General features: G+C 35.8%; 1 protein-coding gene and 2 long non-coding RNA genes across 10 annotated transcripts in view; 2 read left to right on the top strand and 1 right to left on the bottom strand.

Moving 5' to 3' along the window:
- The window catches only part of vstm2b (V-set and transmembrane domain containing 2B), a 50,212-nt gene that overhangs the window by 15,607 nt on the left and 14,517 nt on the right, over nt 1-20,088 (bottom strand). The window contains exons 5-7 of one of the 6 annotated variants that reach the window (XR_014086778.1): nt 14,502-14,551; nt 13,966-14,405; nt 9,417-9,503 (exon numbers count right to left, since the gene is read on the bottom strand). The exons of 2 other annotated variants lie outside the window; for them this stretch is intronic. Coding sequence is in view for 2 of the 4 variants with exons in the window: in XM_008404970.3 (XP_008403192.1) it covers nt 14,454-14,551 (98 nt within the window). In the remaining 2 variants the exon portion in view is untranslated. Of the gene's footprint in view, nt 1-9,115; nt 9,307-9,397; nt 9,504-13,958; nt 14,552-20,088 lie in introns of those variants that run through there. 3 more of the 6 variants (XM_081604891.1, XR_014086777.1, XM_008404970.3) reach the window with 3 other exon arrangements.
- Nucleotides 1,831-8,785, top strand: LOC103462286 (uncharacterized). Of its 2 annotated transcripts, none has more exons than XR_014086781.1 (4): nt 1,831-2,060; nt 5,227-5,468; nt 7,826-7,927; nt 8,039-8,785. It is a non-coding gene; the product is annotated as an uncharacterized LOC103462286 (long non-coding RNA). The 2 variants fall into 2 exon arrangements; XR_533318.3 differs by having other exon boundaries at nt 1,836-2,060; nt 5,227-5,286; nt 8,039-8,778.
- On the top strand, nt 9,512-20,028 carry LOC145551026 (uncharacterized). 2 transcript variants are annotated; one of them, XR_014086780.1, is made up of 6 exons: nt 9,512-10,784; nt 12,094-12,148; nt 16,886-17,915; nt 18,072-18,227; nt 18,465-18,557; nt 18,984-20,028. It is a non-coding gene; the product is annotated as an uncharacterized LOC145551026 (long non-coding RNA). The 2 variants fall into 2 exon arrangements; XR_014086779.1 differs by lacking the exon at nt 12,094-12,148.

Genomic DNA, 20,088 nt, shown 5'->3' with positions numbered 1-20,088 from the left:
TGTGAGTCAACACCCAAAAGTTGTGTATGTGTGTTCAAATCAGCTGGTGTTAAAAGTAACACTTTTGAAAGTGTTAAAAGAATGACACACATTTTTTTGTTGTTAAATTAACACGGGACACTGTTAATATTCAACAATACCAAGTGTCACATTCAGGGGTGAAAGTAAGGGGGGACGGCAGGGTACTGCGTACCCCTAAAAGATTTAGCGGGGGTACGCAGTACCTGCAAGGGAGGAGCGGCAGTCTGCTGTAAAAAATCAATAGATTCTCTGTGCAGCTGTGAGTTCACCCAATAATAGACCCTTTTCACATGACGTCAGACAACATCCGTTTTGACTCGATGCAGCATATCTTCAGTTCCTGTGTGTGGAATTAACGCTGTTTCTGGACTCTAAAGCAGCTGCCACAAATATGATTTGAAGATACATCACTATTGGCAAACAGTTTTTCTTCATCAACATCATCTAAACTGGACAAACGAAGTGCATGAAGTTTGTGCTCAGCTGGGAAAACCCTGTGGATCACATGGTGGGACTTCTTCAAACTGCTCACTACAGTATACTGTTGCCTCTATCATGCACCAGTTCACTGCAGACTGGCACCCGCCAAGGACCCTACATGGATGTCTTCTTAAGTTGTAAACTTAAGAAGACAACATTATTATTTCAATAATGTTGAAATAAAATTGATATGCCTTTTCTAAATGCATTTTCTCTATCAATGACTTAAATAGTTAACTGTCGTAATTATGTTTGTGTAATGTAGTAACCATGTACAGTGTTTAATATAATTATTACATAGATGTTTGCAAGAAACGGCCACAAACCTTATGTCTTTGGTCCACAATGGCAGCTTTAATTTTAGCATTTCCTCTCCTCCACATACTTTGCTGCCAGATGTGTAAAATTTACAAAAAGAAGCAATTTAAATGTAAAAGTTGCACATATGTAGATTACTCAAGAGAAGCTATTTACAATAGTTTTTACAGAACTCTACACAACATCAATTCATTTATTAATAGATACATATAGATATTAATTACAGAATAGATGCACAAAGATTTTATTTCTAACAGCTGCTTGCAGTAGTGAGTGTTCAACCAAGAAGTGTGACTTGCAGGAGCAGGGAGGCTCTGTACTGGTGTCTTCTTTTAAATCAAGAGGCCCATGATAGTTTGACTAGGCAGCAGATGTCCCACAGCTGATTGACTGAACCTGCCATGGACAGAGGAACAAGATCGTCCCAGATATGGTAGGTTGTTAGGTCGGCTACTGTTGAGAAAGATGGACAACAAATGGAGAAATTATGAATCACATCAGAATAGGTAAATTATTTGGCATATGGCTAGGCCTGTCACGATAACAAATTTTGCTGGACAATTAATTGTCTAAAAAATTATTGCGATAAACGATAATATTGTTTCAAGACCTTTTGACACTGATTTAGTGGAAATGACGTAATAATGCATGTGATTTCCTGCCATAGATTGATACACTTTATTTTCAAAAGAACACATAACACTGGAACTGATAAACTAAACAAACAAAACAACCAGAAACAAAAATAAAATGTATTCTCAGTCTCCATTAACAAAAAACGTACTTGAATAAAAACTAAACAACATAAAACCAAAGTGGAAATAAATACTGCACTCAACCAAAAGAGTGCAGATTATGAAGTCTGTATACTATATTGCCCTTCAGTAATCACTAGATTTAAATAGAGAAGATGGGCACATCCGACTACCTAATGCAGTAGTTCATACTACACAATTCTTTGCCCCCATTTTTCCTTTACGAAAATCTTAGAACATTGGCCGATCTAAGATTGTCGCTGGTGATTTCGTAACCGATCATCCTGCAGTGTGTGGTGGGTTACGGTAGATCGTCGTGGCCTCTCTGATCTAAATCAGGGTTTTTCCCCGACTGGGAGCTTAACGCTAAATGTGACAGATAGCCAATCAGAAAGCGCGGATTCTTCTTCGTTTATCGCGACTGGCCTACATATGGCGCTTAAATCAGTATTTAAAATGCTTCTCTAAACAACAGTGTTGGAAGATGTAAGTAATTTTAGTTAAACTTTTAACAACACAGAACTGACAGGCAGCGGTGTATGTGTATGTTTCCTAACTGGCTAAAGCTGCTGCTAGTTGGTTTACTCTCCGATCGGAAGCTGTTTATTTTATACACAGTTAAGCCGCGTTCGCACTGCACAGAACGGAACGGAACGGTTCCAGCCCTGTTGTGTTCGCATTACACTGAGGGCGCCATTGAAGCGGTACCGGACGTTATTTTTTGTAACTAAACAATGGTTTCGATGTAGCGGCCGGTTGTACTCGTTCATCAGCAAGTAAGCGGAGGGAAAAAAAACCCTCGTCATTAGACCAGGTGATTGCACTATATTGAGACGAATCCATTGCTAATTAAAACTAATAATACACATATTGAAAAGAGCACTCTTTACAAAATAAAATACAGTTTAGTGAGAGCCAGCTGTCAACGGAAAATCAATGTCTGACTCTATAACAACCAGCGGCCAATCAGCTGCTGGTTCTAAGCAGAATCGCTTGGCCGGCACGATCGGAACCACAGCTTTTGTGGTGCCATGGGGCCGGGTGGAACCGGTCGCAAGTTGTAATGCGAACACGCTCTGAACGGTTCCGTTCCGTGCAGTGCGAAAGCGCCTTCAGAGAATGGTGGATTTACAATGAGTAATAACAGCTATCTAACACATAGTTGTTATTAACCTTACCTTTTATTATATCCTTAAGATAATGAGTATCCGTGAATTTTTCAGTCAGGTTTCCGAGGGAAAATGACACTGGAAGTAAAGATACACCTCTTCGAGTACTTGAGGGCAGCAAGATGGCGGAGAGAGCGGATGCATAGTAATGAGCTCCGGTTAGCAAGCTCCTAAATAAATAATTGAACATTTATGAAGTCCGGATTTGACACCAAGGAGTATCATCGTGAACTAATAACTTAAAACATCCAGTGATAACCGGAAAATTAATTACAAGCAAGAGTTAAACAATAACGATAATGGTTAACTACAAAGCTAACAGCAAAGCTCTGCTAACTCACGATTACTGCTTGGACGCAGATGCCAAAGGGACTAAAAATGCCCTAACTTCACCGTGTAAGACCCCAGTACCACATAAGAAAACAAAGGGAGACGAGGAGGTTAGTTCCAATGCATCAAATGCCAAGAAGCAGTTGAAAATCTACAGAAAATTATGCTGAACTTTGGAGGAGAACTGAAACAAAACACGCTCTCTATTGCAAACATTGCTATAGCGGTGGAGTTCAATAGGGCTGAAATCCAAGACTGTAAAAATAGAAATAAAAAGGCACGTCAAGATCAGCAAGGGTCGCTATTCTGTTAAAAAACTTCCAGGGTCAAATTTTCTCAAATAAAATGGATGAAAATGGCCACTGGTTATCTCTCACTGTCTGTTTAGATAACTTAATGCTTATTTTATTAAACATATGTGGTTACAATAATCTAAACCAAAACAAATTATTGCTAGAAGAAATAACCTTACATCTAGACCAGCTAAAATCATTTTGCTCAACAAACAGTGTTATAATTGGTGGAGATCTCAACCTTGTTCCAGATGAATTTTATGATAAGTGGCCTTCTAAACATAACTCAAGTTACCCAAACAAAACATTTAACAATTTTTTTTAACGAACAAAATCTAGTTGACGTGTGGCATCATCTTAACCCCAATTATATAAAATTTTCACGGTCTGGTTCAAATAGCAAATCAAGACAACTGAACACTCAATCAATGGGAAAATAAAAAAAATTTCAAACAAATGTTAAATGAAAAATATATTAAAGAAAAATGGGTAAATAAAAAAGGCATATATGAGAAATTGATTAATGAAACTGGGAAATAGAAAATCGGCTTAATGGAAAAAGGAAATTGAAAAATGGTTAAATTAAAAGATAGATTATGGAAAAATGGGCAAATAGATAAAGGGCTAAATGAAAAATGGACAAATGAAAAAGAGATGAATGAAAAAGAAATTTATAATCTGAAAAATAAATAAATGAAAAAATTAATGAAAAATAGATAAAATGAAAAAAGGGAAATTGAGAAATTGGTAATATAAAAAAATAAATTAATGAAAAATTGGGTTAATGAAAAAGCTAAATTATTTATTTAACTAATTTTGTATTTGTTTCACTCATTTTCTTCATTTATTGATTTATTTTACTCATTTTTTATTTATTTCACCCTTTTATTTATTTATTTATTTAATTTTGGCTGAAATGGCTCTCCATAGACTTTGGGCCGGGATGGTGTCAGGAAAAAGAGCAAACTCTCCATCACTTGGTTTTTCAGTGAAGCGTGATCTGCTAGTTTCTATTAAATAATGACAAGCCTCCTGATTAAAGTAGCAGACAGATTTCAACTTGTCTGCTACAATTAATAATTGACAATTTATTAATTATTACTTAATTATTAATTAGGAAATTATTAATTCTTTATAAACTAGGAAAATGAAGAAAAAAAATTAGAATAGAGTATCTTTCTGGAATGAGTAAATTCTCAATTCATGAGGAACATTGATTATTAACAGCACGGTTCACAATCAGCACTCTATTTGGGTAGTCTGGGTTCATCACAGGGCAACTTAAAAACGCAGTACAACAAACCTGCAGGCACATAGCCACACCTAGTAGCAAATTAGACTGGCTACTTGAACTAAAATGCAGAGTCCTGAATGACAGGGAAACTAGAGTCCCTGGCAGAAATCACACATGCATGCAGAGACAGGCCCTGGTTGGGATCTTCTTGTTACCAGGCAACTGGTCAAATATCTGCATTATCAGAGGAATTTTTCATTCTTGTCTAAGTTTAGCAAAGGAAAAGCTGTGTTTTGGAAAGAGAATTGGCATAGTTTGAACTTTGGCTGACAAAGTCCAGCAGATATTCAGGTACTACTACACACGACAGAATAGATGTTGGCTGGTATGAAATGAGGGGAAATTATTTCAAGATTTCACACTCCTAAAATATTACTAGAAAAATTTGATACAACAAATCCGTACGTTGAAAAGTAAGATTTTGTAATGAGTGGGAGCTTAATAAACCTATGTGCTCAACTAAGAAGTGGATGTGTCAGTAGCAGGAATGTCATCCAGACACTCCCTGACTCATCCATGTAATATATAAAACACATGGCTTGATCATAATTCCTCTTATGTTTCAGATGAAGTGTCCCAGAGAGCACATCAAAGCATTGCCTTATAATTTCAGACAGACAGTTAAGGTAAATGTTTCTCCCTCATCCATAGACGCACAAACACACGCACAGACAGAGGACTGAAGCAGCTGCCAAGTGAGATTCAACACAGCAACTAAACACAGCGTGACTGCTGTCAGTCTGATTGTGTCTCTCTGTGCAACATTTGTCCCCTTCCAAGAATATAAAATCTTCACTAATGCATTATGGTAAAAGTTTTTTTTAAATGATATTCATAGATCTAGTGTCTAACTATAATAATGCTATAAAAACACTCATCAAGCTCTTTTAACCACAATGAATTTAAATGCTAACTTTGTCTTTGATATTAAAGTTTTAATTTTGGTTGTGTTAAAATTAAAAAGGAAGGATTTCTTGAAAAAAAAAAAAAAGGAAAATACCCTGTTACTTGATTGGTTTTAAACAAAATTATTCTCCAAAGTACATATTTGGTCGTTCTGATTTTGTTCAAATTGAAAGTAGCAAATGCACAATTCTTGAACATTGCAATGTGACTTTCTGTTAATTAAATAATGCTTAACAGGTTGAGTTATTAAGCTGATGTATTAAAATCAGCTTTTTTTTATGTCTCTGATCATTCATTTTGTGTTGCAGTTATAAATATCTACATTACTTCAGAAATATATGTATTTCTGAAGTAATCTACATTTTGGTGTTCCTCAGGGATCTATTTTGGGGCCCTTATTATGGTTTACATGCTCCCTGTTCTGAGCACATTTAAATATGCTCCTCACTATGCAGATGATATTCATTTATGCATTTCTTTTAAGCCTCATGAAGTATTGAAACTGTGGGGCTGCATGTGCTTAGACTGTGTAAAAAGCTGAATGGCATACTTTTTCTCCAGCTTAATAAAAAAATATTTTTTTCTTTTTGCTTCAGAAAAACTTACACCTTTAATAATGGGACTGTGGTTTTTCTTTATGGTCATGTTCAGTCTCTGGTTCCAGGCACAAAATAACAACATTTGAATTTTAATGAAATATCTAAATGAACACTTCGGCTTTTCTTATTCACGTTTGACAATTTGATCAGATTTGAATATTATTGGTCCTAAGATGCATTAAGTTATTTTTTTACACATTCAAACTTCCCTGAGCAGAAAACATTGAGTTGATCAAATCAAAAGCCTACAGTGAGGCAGACATTGTTACATGTTTTTCTGCTGTTAAGGTGAGAACTAAACTAAGGTCAAAGTTAGGGATGAATCATTAGTCATGCCTTCAGGTGTGTTACCTACAGGAACACTGTTAGGGAAAATGATATTTGGAGCTATTCCTATATAAATTTCCAAATACTTAATTTCCTATTGAGCAATTCAACTGAAAGGAACGTTCAATGAGGTTTGATGGGTTTCTTAAGCAACTGATTAGAATCAATACAGGTAAATGTTCCTGAAATAGTAATTAGTTGTGTTTGCGCACAGTCTGGTTTTGTCATTTATCTTATTTGTCCAAATAGTTGAATCTTAATATATTTATTATCAGTTTTCCAGCATGTCTGGTTTTTCGGGGGGAAAAAAAACAAAAAAAAACCTACCCTTTCTACATCTTGACTTTTACAGCCAATATAAAGTGTGTAAGAACACTGAAATGTGTTCTCTCCTCCAGGAATGTAAATCTCTTTCTGTTTTTGCATCCTGATTGGGAGTTGTTGAAGCTATTTACTGACACAACATCTAAGCCCAAACCTTTTTTTCTTGAGTGCCTTCCGACAACTTTAATATATAAATACTGCAGTTGGATGGCTCTATGAGAATGTGTTGAGTTCTACATTTGAGTTCTTCTGAAGCATGAAACATCATGGACAGAACAAACTTTCTTTTTGCCGCCTGGGTAAAAGAACAAACTTTTCTGTTGGAGCAGAAAATTGTCCTGTTCATTAAATTAGAAAATATTTATTTCAGCTAATAAATGAAGCATGATTCTAATGACTAGATATGTACATCCACAACACCACGTCAGGATTGAATGTCATAGTTAACTTTACATAACAATAGTTACTTAATCATGAAAGTTGACATTAAGAATGAAGAAATTAAAAGTAACCGATAAAAATAGCAGTCCAAAGAAGGCTGGTATTTTACCTCAGAAGCAGGTCAGCTGTCAGGAACAAACACTCAAATGTAATGGCATTCATCTGTACAACTATTGCCACTTAAAGTACAGTGAAATGGGGATGATAGATGGCAAAGACTATTGGGCTAACATCAGCATGCTGAAACTGAGAATATGTTGAGTTCAGCTTGATCAGTGAGCAGACTGTCCTATATGTTTCCACCAGATCATTTTGTTAATCTGTCAACTAAAAACTCTGAATCAGGACCTCTGGGACTCTCTCTGTGAAGCTAATGCTAATGTTAGCATAAAATGTGCTCTAGTCTTGTGGAGAATGTGTCATTTGAGCCTGCAAGTCCACTCAGTGTTTTTTATTCTGCCTTAGCATTGTAGTCAGTCAGCAGTTGTTTCTAAATTCACTTGAGTGCTTTGTGTTCTTAAAATACCAGGACTAGTTGACAACTTAGGTGAAGCTATTAATTTTACAGAGATAAATGATTCACCATGTTGCCCTGACTGACGTGGATCTTCATGGAGACAGACAACTTGCTCTCCAGATGTTTGGCAGCGGAGAGATAAAAATGTGACAGGTACTTTGAAGCACACAGCAGCGTATCTCTCCTACACTGTATCCACCCAGCACTTTTGTGACAAGCAGATGACATTGCAGAAAAGTAACAGTTCCTGTATTTTTTGAGCAGAACCTTCCATGATTGCTCACTGTGTCAGAGGTTATTTTCCGGGGACCTGCGAGCTGAAATAACCCTTCAGTTTTGTCAGGTGATCTGATGATAAATGCTTCCAAATCACCATTCAGAGGAAAAACTGAAGACACTTCTCCTGACCAATCAAAACAGTCACAGAGGAAGTTTACCTGTTTTTCATTCAGGTTGTGCTACTGGCTGTCCTCATGAAGTGTGTCGAAGAGCGGTGGTAATAACAAAAAGATGAAGCTTAAAATCACTATGCTGGAGGCATAAAAGTAATGAGTACATTTCAATGTGGAACAACTCAACAATAAACATTTAAATATCACTCAGATAACTCTCTAAACAGCTGTATTTAACTCTCATCCCTCCACATGCTTTCCATCTTAACTCCAATCTTGCATGACATTTTGGAAATAAGTGACATTACTGTCCTGACCAAACATTGTACACTAGGGTACGTCCATTATCATTTATTACAATGTTAATGCGCCCTTCTAAAAGGGACGTCGAGTCCGTGGGGAACTCTTCCTCACAGGACGCCCAAGTAAAAAAAAAGTATGCTTTAGTATACTAAATTTTAAAATACTTTAGCATACTTGGATTGATGTACTTAAACTGTACTATTTTGGAAAACTTTTTTTGTGCTTAGTATACTTTAGTAGTATTTAAATAGTATTAAATTACAACTTCTAGTATACTTTAGTATACTCAACGTACATTTTTGGAACAACTTAAAGTTGTACTTAGTATACTTTAAGTATACGTTTTTATGTAGTATTCACAAGGAATATTCCAAAAATACTCCATATTGAGTGTACTAATTCTGTCATAGAATTATATTAAAAATATACTTAATATATTTTTAATATACTACTAATATATTAGTAATGTATTTAAATTACACTTAATTTTTATTTTTGATTTACTGCTATTGCTAATAAAGTACAATTTTAATTACTCATAAGTCTTTATTCATACTTTGTACATGACATGCATTACTACACTATAATACTTACATTGTTTTAGGCTACAATTACATGGAAAGATTAATTACACAAGATGCCCAAGGTAATTCAAATATTTAGTTTTATTACCGACATTTTAAAATTGTCCAATTTTACTCACAACTTTATGAACTTTACATAAATTATCAGTTTACACATCAAAAGTGAACACAACATGAACATTTAAGTGTGACAATAAAACATAAAGTGAGGATCAACGACAGAACATTCCCGTTCACTGCACCTTACAGAAACCTACAAAAAAGAACAATAGAGCAATTAAACAGAGAAAGCATTTGTATTTTAAAGAAGATAGAAAAATGGCAAATAAAAAAATAAAACTTACAATTTTAAGACGTTGTGGACTCGCCATGTATGTGACATCATCAGAACTTATGAGGATTGGGACCAGATGCCTGGGGTGGAAAAACATTTCTGGGTGTCTTCTTTCCCTGTTTATGTTAGAAGTAGAAAAAAAAGTCAGTAATGTCATAGAATCAGTTAATGCCAACATCAACATCAATCAGTTGATGTTGGCATTAACTATGAAGCTGTTTTAAGTGTGGACTTAAGACGACAAACTCAGGGCTTAAAGTAAAAAAAAATCCTGAGCCTGAAACTTATAGTTATGATATAAATTAACTATACCGTTGCTATTGCCACAGTTTAATAAAAAGTGTATTTGAATAGTGCAAACAATTGCTTCTAACAATACAAGGTAAACACTCAAATAGGACTTCAGTACATTTCAACTCAAAACAAAATGTAAAATGTCTGTCCCCAAAAGGTTTACCTTACAGGCAAAAATCCCTCAACATTAAATAAGAATCCTTTCAGTCAATGTTTTTACAAGTAATTTAGAACATGCAACATTACCAACTAAATCAGTTTCTCAACCATTTTTGGGCCAGCGCCCCCCCTAGCCTTTATCCAGGTCCCTCACTGCCCCCCAACAAAGAATTTGTAGGCTACTTTGCACTGACTATTATATTATTATTAATATTACTATCACTATTGTAGATGTTTTGATTTTTATGCTTGTTTCTGTATTTATCATCAAGATAATTTACCAGGGAACAAAAAAGCCATGGGGATAGAAATTATTTTCACAGGCGTCTACGAAAAATGCAATGAACATTCAACTTAAAATTAGTAGGCCTAGCAGCAGCCAATCAGAGTGGAAAAAATATTCTTGTTCTTTGCCATTTTCTGGTTGTTAAATATTCCACAAAATGACCAGATAAAAGATGTACAACAATAGCAGTTTAAACTTTTAACTATTTGCAAAACAACTGAGCTCCGCAACATTAAAACATGGATAGAACTGTAACACTGAAAAAATGAGAATTTAGGGTTCTTTCATTTTGCACAAACAAAATAAGTTAATACTACACAAGACAATCATGTCTCTTGTATTTACACGATTGAATAAAGAACCATTTACTTAATTATCAACAATAATGAAACTACACATTTTCCTTATGTTGGTTTAACGTAATTATATTACATTACTAAAACCATTGTAATCATGTTTTATCATCACCGGAAATGATGCAATATATCAAAAGACACTATCAAATATGATTGGACAATAATAAGAGCGGTCTTTTGAATCTTAACCAATCAGAAGCCAAACAAGATATTTGTAAAGATATCGCGATTGCCACCCAGTTTCTTCCGACTACTCAGCGACAAGAACGTTTAAGACAAATCTTTAGAGGAATATCGATTAGGTAAGTGATCTAAATATATATTTTTTTGTAGTTCAGAATGTTTCCACATGATTATTGTCTTGTATAATAGCTCATTGTTAAACTATCTGCATGTTCTTTGGTTTTCATTTTGCTAGCTATTCTTATTAGTATAGCTAATAGCTGTAGCTAAATACAGTAGTACAGAACAGTATGCTATAGTCCATCAAAGTTGTCCACAGAAGACGGTTGTTACCGATATTTGTAATTTGTGTGCTTGGGATAGATCAACGAGGTGGTTTCGATAGTTTCCAAGCAGTGAAATGCCACCAGGAGAAGTGTCCGTTACTTTATTTCCCTTATGGCTACTGTGGCGATTTAGAACCGACTGGCTTTTTTTGTTCTTTCATATTAGCACTGTCAAGCTAATGACCCACCTCTTCTGGGATTATACCCTTGTGGAAACATGATACACTAACAGAACCGATATTCGTTATTATGGTAACGAGTCTGCATGTAGCATCGCTGACAGAACGACAAAAGAATATGAGGGATTTTGAGTACTTTGACGGGTTTCTGGGTTATTTTCCCTTATCTGTGGTGCACTGCACAACATTAATGATCCCCTCCATCTTCATATTTCAATTTGCTAACGTAATGGTTCGACTGCAGCAGCGCCGCTGTATGGATGCAAAGGCCATCCAGCACAGTTCGCTGGGGGTGCAATGGTCCAGCGCAGTGCTGGAGCACAGTATTCGGTATGAGTAAAAATCCGAATGTTTTCCAAATTCTCAAGACTTATGCAAAGTGTCCTTTGTAAATATCTACTGATAACTGCAATATATGGTAACACATTTTTTTCTTTAAAAAAATTTTATAGAAATATTAGAAAAATAGTGTGCTAGGAACATTTTTGACAGATTTATGAACCACCTGCATCGGAACAGTACTGTTTTGTGAATGTGACATGCTTATTAATGACAGGTAGAATGTTTGTCATGTAGATGTTAACTCTTAAAAATACACCCTTTTTTCAAAAGCTTAAGGGAAGACTCAATGTAAAGTGTTTACAAATTTGGGTTGTAGAACAGATGTAAAGTAATTATGGCTCCTAGATAGGAATTGCTTTTTTAATTCATTTTTGTAAGCCAAGATGATTTAGTATAAAAAAACAAATTTAAGTTTCAAATGTGCCTTCCAAACTTTAGCACCCATGAATTTTATGCTGATGGCAGATATTTGTCAGGACATTGAGTTTTGGTAATCTGGTGAAGAGCTTAGATCTTTTTTATGTAAAGTTACCTGCTGGATTTTCAGTTATCTCACTCAAGGTTATCTTTGTGTGCTACAGGTTTAGGTGGTGCTGGTAATGTGGAGTTGTAAGGGGTGCTCAGAAAAAGTGTCAAGTAGGTCCAAGCTTTTGCATCACTACAAATTAAAACATCCACATTTTGGACGTCATTGCCACTTTCCATGTACATACCTGCATTGTCCATGCACCTTTAAAACATGGAATGCACTTATTGTCCATCAAAATAAATGCCACAAAACAGTGTTGACCACTACAACAAAAGCTATTTTCTGTTGTCACCTTTGTGAATGCAATGATTTGGCATCAGTGCGGGACTATTTTGCTCACATATATTCACATCTAAAAAGAAATGAGACACTTACTTGTATGTTCCTAGGTTGTAACTTTAAAACAAACGTTTACTCTACATTTACGTCACACAAAAACCGTACAGTCACTACACTGTGTTTGATTTTAAACAAGGCATAGTTAAAAAAGAGACCCCTTCTGCAAATGAATTTGAGGGAAATAGTCAGTTTGTAGAGCAGTTGGATGCCATTGTTCCTTCACACAGCCCGTGTCATACTGAGGACTTGGAAAAACTCATAGAGCAAAGATTTGCAGCTGCTTTGCTAAAACTCGAGCATTTGGTCCATGTTCCAAGCACAGCTACTGATGCATTTCTAGAGGAGCTGTATCATTTGATTTGTACTGCACCCATACCATTGTCCTGTGACATTGTAACAAACATATTGAATCAAAGAAACCTACATGTAGATAATGTGGTTGTCACAGAGACTGTTAGTGCAGTTTGTTCAGGCAATCCTGTGCCACAATGCATACAAAAGGGTGGTCTTCTAAGCACAGAGTATCTGCGTAAGAAGTATTACAAGAATAATTTCTGTGTTGTAGAACCAGTTGAATATATCCTTGATGTTAAAAATAAACAAAGCTTCCAATATGTACCATTACTGAAGTTGTTACAGCAGCTTTTGAATAGAAGTGATATTGTTGATGAAGTAGTTGAATGCCACAAAAAACAGAAGGAAACAAATACTACTGGTTCATATTGTTATCGGAAATCAAGTGATGGTTCCTTATTTAAGGAAAATACTTTCCTTACTGGAGAGAAGCTAAGGCTTTCTTTACGTTTTTATGTGGATGACTTTGAAGTGTGTAACCCACTTGGTACCTCACGGAAGAAACACAAGCTTTGTGCCATTTATTGGGTTTTAGCTAACTTGCCTCCTGAATCTCATTCTTCCTTATCCTCCATCTACTTAGCAGTGTTATGCAAAACCACAGATGTTAAAACCTACGGTTATGACAAAATATTGGAACCTCTTCTACATGATCTGAAAAATCTTGAAGAACATGGCATTTATGTTCCACTTTTAGGAGAGTTGGTTAAAAGTACAGTCATAAGTGTAGTTCCAGATAACCTTGGTGCACACAGTGTTGCAGGATTTATGCAAAGTTTTTCTGTGGAATATTATTGCAGATTTTGCACAGGTAGAAGCAGTGACATTCAGCTACATTCTGTAGCATATGGTGTTTTCCAGCTAAGAAACAAAGAGCTTCAGCAGGTCCATGTAAAAGAAGCTCAAGAGACAGGTACAAGCTGTTATGGCGTTAAAAGAGAATGTGTCTTCTCAAAAAATCTGTTGCACTTTCATGTAATTTTTGGTTATCCACCAGATCTTGCCCATGATGTTTTTGAGGGTATAATCCCAGTAGAGTTGGCTCATTGCTTGACAGTCCTCATATCAAAGAAGTTTTTCACATTAGCTGACTTGAACAATGCGATTCTGAAGTTCCCCTACAAATGGGCAGATAAGACAAACAGACCTCATGTAGTGTCACAAACCTTCTGTAGCACAAAAACTGTTGGAGGAAATGCACACAAAAATTGGAGTTTGCTTAGGTTCTTGCCTTTTTTAGTTGGATCACTTGTGCCTGAGGATGAGACTGCGTGGCTTGTTCTCATGGATCTGAAGGATATAACCAAACTTGTTGTTTCTCCTGCTCATAGTGATGACTCACTGGCCTTTTTGGAAAGCAAAATCATAGAGCACAGACAGAGATATCAGGCACTGTTCCCTGATATCAAGCTACTACCCAAACACCATTATTTGGAGCATTATCCACAGATGATCAGGCTTTTCGGTCCAGTAGTTGGGCAGTGGACAATGCGTTTTGAAGCTAAGCATAGCTTTTTCAAGCAGGTCATCAGACACACAAGCTGCTTCAAAAATGTACCTCTCTCATTGGCCTCAAAGCATCAGATGATGATAGCATACCATCTAAGCTCCCCATCTCTTGGTAAGTCTAAACTCGAGGTCTCAGCTATAACAACATTTCCAGTGGATTTGCTTAAAGAAGAGATGGCAAACATCATTAGGCATAGATTCCCAGACATACTAGAGGTCAACCTTGCACAGTGTGTGACAATAAAGGGCATAACTTACAGAAATGGAATGGTACTTTCCTACAGGGCAACAGGAGGATTGCCAGAATTCTGTGAAATAAAACACATCTGTATTGTAAACCACAGCATATTCTACATGGTTCTCTGTACCAGCTGGGTGGCTGGTACAGAGAACATTTCAGAGCTTTTGAGCTCAAGTCAGTATTCACAAGAGTATTCACTCTTGTGAATACTCTTGTGTCAAGGAGTTCACTTAAGCTGTGTGAAGCTGACACCCCACCCACGTCAAAAAATCCAGCAAATAGTCTGAATGGTTAGTGCTCCGTTTGTGCAGGTTTGTGCCGTTAAAATTTTCGTTTGTGCAGCTTTCGTCTTTGAGATATTAAAAGTTATAATTTTGAGCTGAAAATCTGAACATTGACCAGGAGAAGCAGTGTCTGAGTCAAACTCTGTGTCCACAGGGCTTTCAGGATCACTTCCTTGATTAACTTCCAAGCATGACCAGATGTTGTGTCTGTTCAGCTTTACAAATGTGTACAGACTTTTTGCAGACATTTTATTTCCCAACTGCTGACTTATCTCTGTCCAGACAGCGGCAGCTGGAGTGGCTATATGGCCGTTTTCTAGAATGGCCTCTTTTGAGTTGCAGAGAACTGCGAAAAGAGACTCTCTGTCCACTCCTGGTTGTCGAGGCATCTAGTTAAAAAATAAAAAGGCTTTGATTAGCATTGCTTAAAATAATTATTGCCTACATGATTTCAAAGAAGCCACAAATTGTATTCTAGCAGTTTCTGCACACTTAAAACAGTCTTGAATTTAAAAAATATATATATAATTCAATAATGCATCGTTACTTGAAAATGTAAGTACCTGTTAAATTTTTATTTTTTTTTGGAATACATTTTTTAATTGAATTCAGAAGATGTGCCCTTTGTGCATATGCTTAAGTGTTAATGATTCAATATAAATGTAAAGGCTGCAAGATGATGCCTCGCTATGTTTCAGAAGGTTTGAAATATCCACTTAATACAAGTTGTGAATTTAAATAAATGCATATATAAGCTAGCTCTGCATACATCCTCTCTGCTTTTATGGGGATGGATTGCATTGAGTCAATATTTTATGTGAAACCCCGATTTTTTCAACAAAATTGGGGTTGATAAAAATTCCAAAAATGACTTATTCAAAACGATTTGAGACCGCTAGAATATTAACGAGAGGTTGAAATTACACTTGCTCTGCCGCCAAAACAAGATTGGGGGTGGTGGGGGAGGGGGCTCACTACAGTGTGGGTGGAGCCAATCCCAGTTGTGTGAGAACTATGTCAAAGTTCGCAAAACATGTGGAGCTTTTCAAAATCCTTGAAGCCCATACACATTTAATGTAAGAAATTGGATGAAATGAAAGTTGTTGCATTGAAAATATATTTACTAAATATTAAGTACATTACTTGGATGAACTTTGAAATAATGACACATTTCCATTTTACTATGCAAAAACTTTGCTCAAGCAACTAGCAAATTGGCCGTTATAGGCTCATGTAATTTTTTTACATGTTTGCTGCATAATCAGCAGACAGTACATCAACAATGTGAATATAATTCTTCAGACCACCTCCGAAATCAAAGCACAGTTGAACAGGTTATACACATTACATTAGGGTCAGGCTGCATGTCCTTTATTAGCAGGATTCAATTATTGTGGAGAGAACGCTACGTTCGTGAAAAAACATTGCTATCTTAAAACATTTCTTGAAATGAGACACATTTTTTCTTGTTCTAAGTCTTTATTGAAGTTCAAAACAAAATGTACACATTGTACAACAGCTGAAAATCTGAAGAATTAAAAGAAGTAGCCCACACTTAGGTTTGATTTGGAACATGATGGGGTGACGGTGACGTCATCGGCCAAAATTATAACTTTTAATATCTCAAAGACGAAAGCTGCACAAACAAAAATTTTAACGGCACAAACGGAGCACTAACGAACTAGCCCACTTTGGTTTGTTTTGGAGCGATATGGGGGGATGGTGAACTCTAGATGACCTAAAAAAATAATGTTTAATATCTCAGAAACCAAAACTGCACAAACGAAAAATTTTAACGGCACAAACCTGCACAAACGGAGCACTAACCATTCAGACTATTTGCTGGATTTTTTGACGTGGGTGGGGTGTCAGCTTCACACAGCTGTTCACTTAGTGAACTCCTTGACACTTATCCACTTGTTGACTACAAGATTGGGTGAGTCCGCATGGTGACTTTGAAAAGGCATATAGAAATAAAAGGTATGCAGAAAGTGTGATGTTATGACTTGTAATTCAATCAATTAATTGATCACATGTATATAATTTATTTGCTATATTAATGTCTTATTTTTAAAACTATCCTTTCTAGATGTCTGATTTTTATTTTCTGTCCACAGAATAACTGCACGAAATGGGGTCTCCGCTGATCCTTAAGATCATCTTGACTGACGGAACAAGTCAAAGGCTCACTCTGTCCAGTGGGCCGCCAGAATCAATTGAGGACCTCATTGTTGAAGTAAAGAGACAGTGTTGTCTTGAGGGCAATTTCAGACTTCAGTTCATGGACTCCTTATTTGGGAACGAGTTCCTAAACCTCACCTCAATTTCGGAAATAGAAGACAAGGGGACAATTAAAGTCATTGATATTTCAAGGCCCACTATTATTCAGCAGAGTAATTCTATAGTTCTTGATTGTGTCCAAGACTCTGAGAACCCCAGTACTTCTTTTGATTACAACTCTTCCTTCATGACTGACAGATCTATTGATACAGATGTGTTGCCAAGCGAGTCAACAAGCTCGAGGTCTGCTTGGCCCGCTGTCTTTAAAGTGCCCAAGTTTCCCTATGATGCTGAATTAAAACTTCAGCAGGCAAGTATGTTATACAATCAGAATGGAACTGTACTTATTCCAGATCCAAAGTTGAAGTCAGCCATTCTTGATGGTTTGGTTCAGGAAATTCTGCTGTACAAAGTGTATGTCAGTGATAAAGTGCTCAGAGTTTGATCAAGAAGCATCCCTGTCTAACTGAGAGAGGCTCCAGCACTGGTTATGGAGCATGGAAAATGAGCTTAAAATATAAGCTCTCCAACTATCGAACCCATCTACGAAAACTGGGATGCCCAGAAGTGACTGTGAACTCTTTAAAGAACAAACCTGCTGGAAGATGCAGTTCAGCCTTTGGTGTCAAAAAGGCAAAGAGAGCAGAAGTGAATTTTTGTCCACCATACCCAACAGAAGAAACTCAGGAAAGTTTAGAAGCGATGCGGAATGCTTTACTCTTGGAGACAAAGAAGAGGAACAACAGAGACTTGGTGAAACGCCAGATGGAAAAAACATTTGCATACAAAAGACATGAAGTTGTTCGTGATGCACCGATGGTGGAGGCTTTCATGTCAAGATGGCCTGGTCTATTTGACATTAGAGAGGTATGACCTGTCTCATACATGTTTTTTTGGATACTGTGTTAATCTAAGATGTCTAGGCACATTTACTTCACTGTTCACTTTGGCAACACGAGTGATTGTGGCCTTCTTCCAGATGTTTATAATTTGAAAATCATTCCTTTGTGCTCATTTTTTCAGATAAATGCTGAGTTTAAGAGAATTACGACCATACCGCTTGATTCAAAGTTCTTCTCTCAACTGGATCTCCACTGTGACAACCTGAGGAAGCTCTTCAAAAGAAGAGGAGGACAGCTTGGACAAAAGCTTAGACAAATTGTTGCACAAATGGATGATGTAAGTGATGTAGCCATAACACAACTAATAATATAGAAAATTACATTTTTCTTGTTTTAAATGTTGTCAACTTGGACTTTTACTCTTGCTTATTTTCATTTAAAACTTTACTTTTAACTTTATTAGTTTCTATCTCTTCACTATAAAAAACATTTGGGTAAAGTACATTATTAAACTTCATTGTGAAGCACAAGGCTTGAAAAAAATTCTAATTTTTTCATACTGAATTTCCTTCAGTGTGAAGATGTTGATGTTGCACAGGAGTGTGTCATTAAGGGAGTCTGGATATATATGGGAGAAGATCCAGCCAAGCTCATCCATGAATATGTGGTATGTATCTTAGTGATAGATAAATCAATCTAAATATAGAAATAGATTTAGATCTGCATATAGTTGTATCTATATAAACTTAGATGTCTCTAGATATCTAGAGATAGATCTATCTTTACATGAATAGACACATAGATCTGTCTATATCTACATGTAGGTATACTTAGCGATATCTATCTCTATCTAAAACTATCTATTTCTCTAAATCTATCTCTAAAACTGTCGATCTCTAAGTCATTTCTCTTTATCTATCTAAATCTCTCTAAATCTATATCTAAAACTATCCATCTATATAAATCTATCTATACATTTCTTTCTTTCTCTATGTTACGTTAACTATATCTATATATATCAAGAACTAGATACAGCTAGGTCTAGAGAAAGAGAGATTAATTTGTCATTTCTTCACATGGGGTGTGGATGAAGCTACTATTGAAGAGGGTATTGGAGCCACCACCATCGGTGTTTTCATCTTAAAGACTGTTCTTCAGCAGATGAAGACATCGAGGTCGTTCTTGAAGGCATCAGAGTGGTGTCCAATTTGGATAGTGTGCCAACAGCTGTTGTAATGCTTTTTGGACTGATATATGCAATGAACCTCGCCTACCCTGCTGACCTCCGGTACACTTTTGAGGTATTACAGAAAATAGTAATGGAACTGGATGGAGGTAAGCTGTCAAACAAGGCATTGTCCCTTAAAAACCACCTCTATAAGTGAATAGAGATTTTCTCATGTTTAATTTAGTAATGTTCAGTTTTTGTATTTCTTGTATTCTTTATTGGAGGACACAAATGTATTTTTTTAATGAGGAACGTTCACCTGAAAGACTGGGCTTCAGCAGCTTTTATGTTCCAGTATGTAGTGCTACTTATAACACTACTGCTACTTAGTGTTACAAATATGTTAAAGAAATTTGCTATAAAAGTTACATTACACTGATTTATTGTCATGCAAATACATGTTCAAAATTGTTTTAGAAATTTTACATACTTTTCTAAATCATTTTGTCTTTCATATTAATATCTTAAAGATAAACTTTTAAGCTGTATTGTTTCCCTTGTAAATTTTTTTTCTTGTTTTTACACATTTGTTTAGACTATCACTATGGTATTACATAGTAATCAGTAAGACATGTGACAGATAATTGGTGTAAAAAATTTAGCTTTGTCTCATATTGACATAACATACTGATAGTTGTAACAAATATGTTAAAAAAGTCTGTAAAGTTATGTACTGCAGCATTAATTAATGTCATTTGAATACATGTTCAAAAACAGTTTGTAGAAATTTGACATACTTTTCATAATCTTGTACATCTTTTATAGAAATATGTTCCAGGTTTTCCTTCATGTTCATAAAAATTGTATTTACAAAATTTTAAAAAATGTATGTCTAAATATGTTTAAAATATGTTAAGTACAAAATGATGTGATTTAAATTTTCTTTTAAATAAAACTAATTTGTTCAGTAGCACTCGCTTTCTTTGTCTTTCTTGTCAAATATCAGTCTTTAATTTTTTACAGTAGAACA

Source organism: Poecilia reticulata, chromosome 3, assembly GCF_904066995.2.
Source record: "Poecilia reticulata chromosome 3, P_reticulata-male-v2, whole genome shotgun sequence".
Taxonomy (NCBI): Eukaryota; Metazoa; Chordata; class Actinopteri; order Cyprinodontiformes; family Poeciliidae; genus Poecilia; species Poecilia reticulata.
This window is presented reverse-complemented; position numbering and strand designations above follow the sequence as displayed.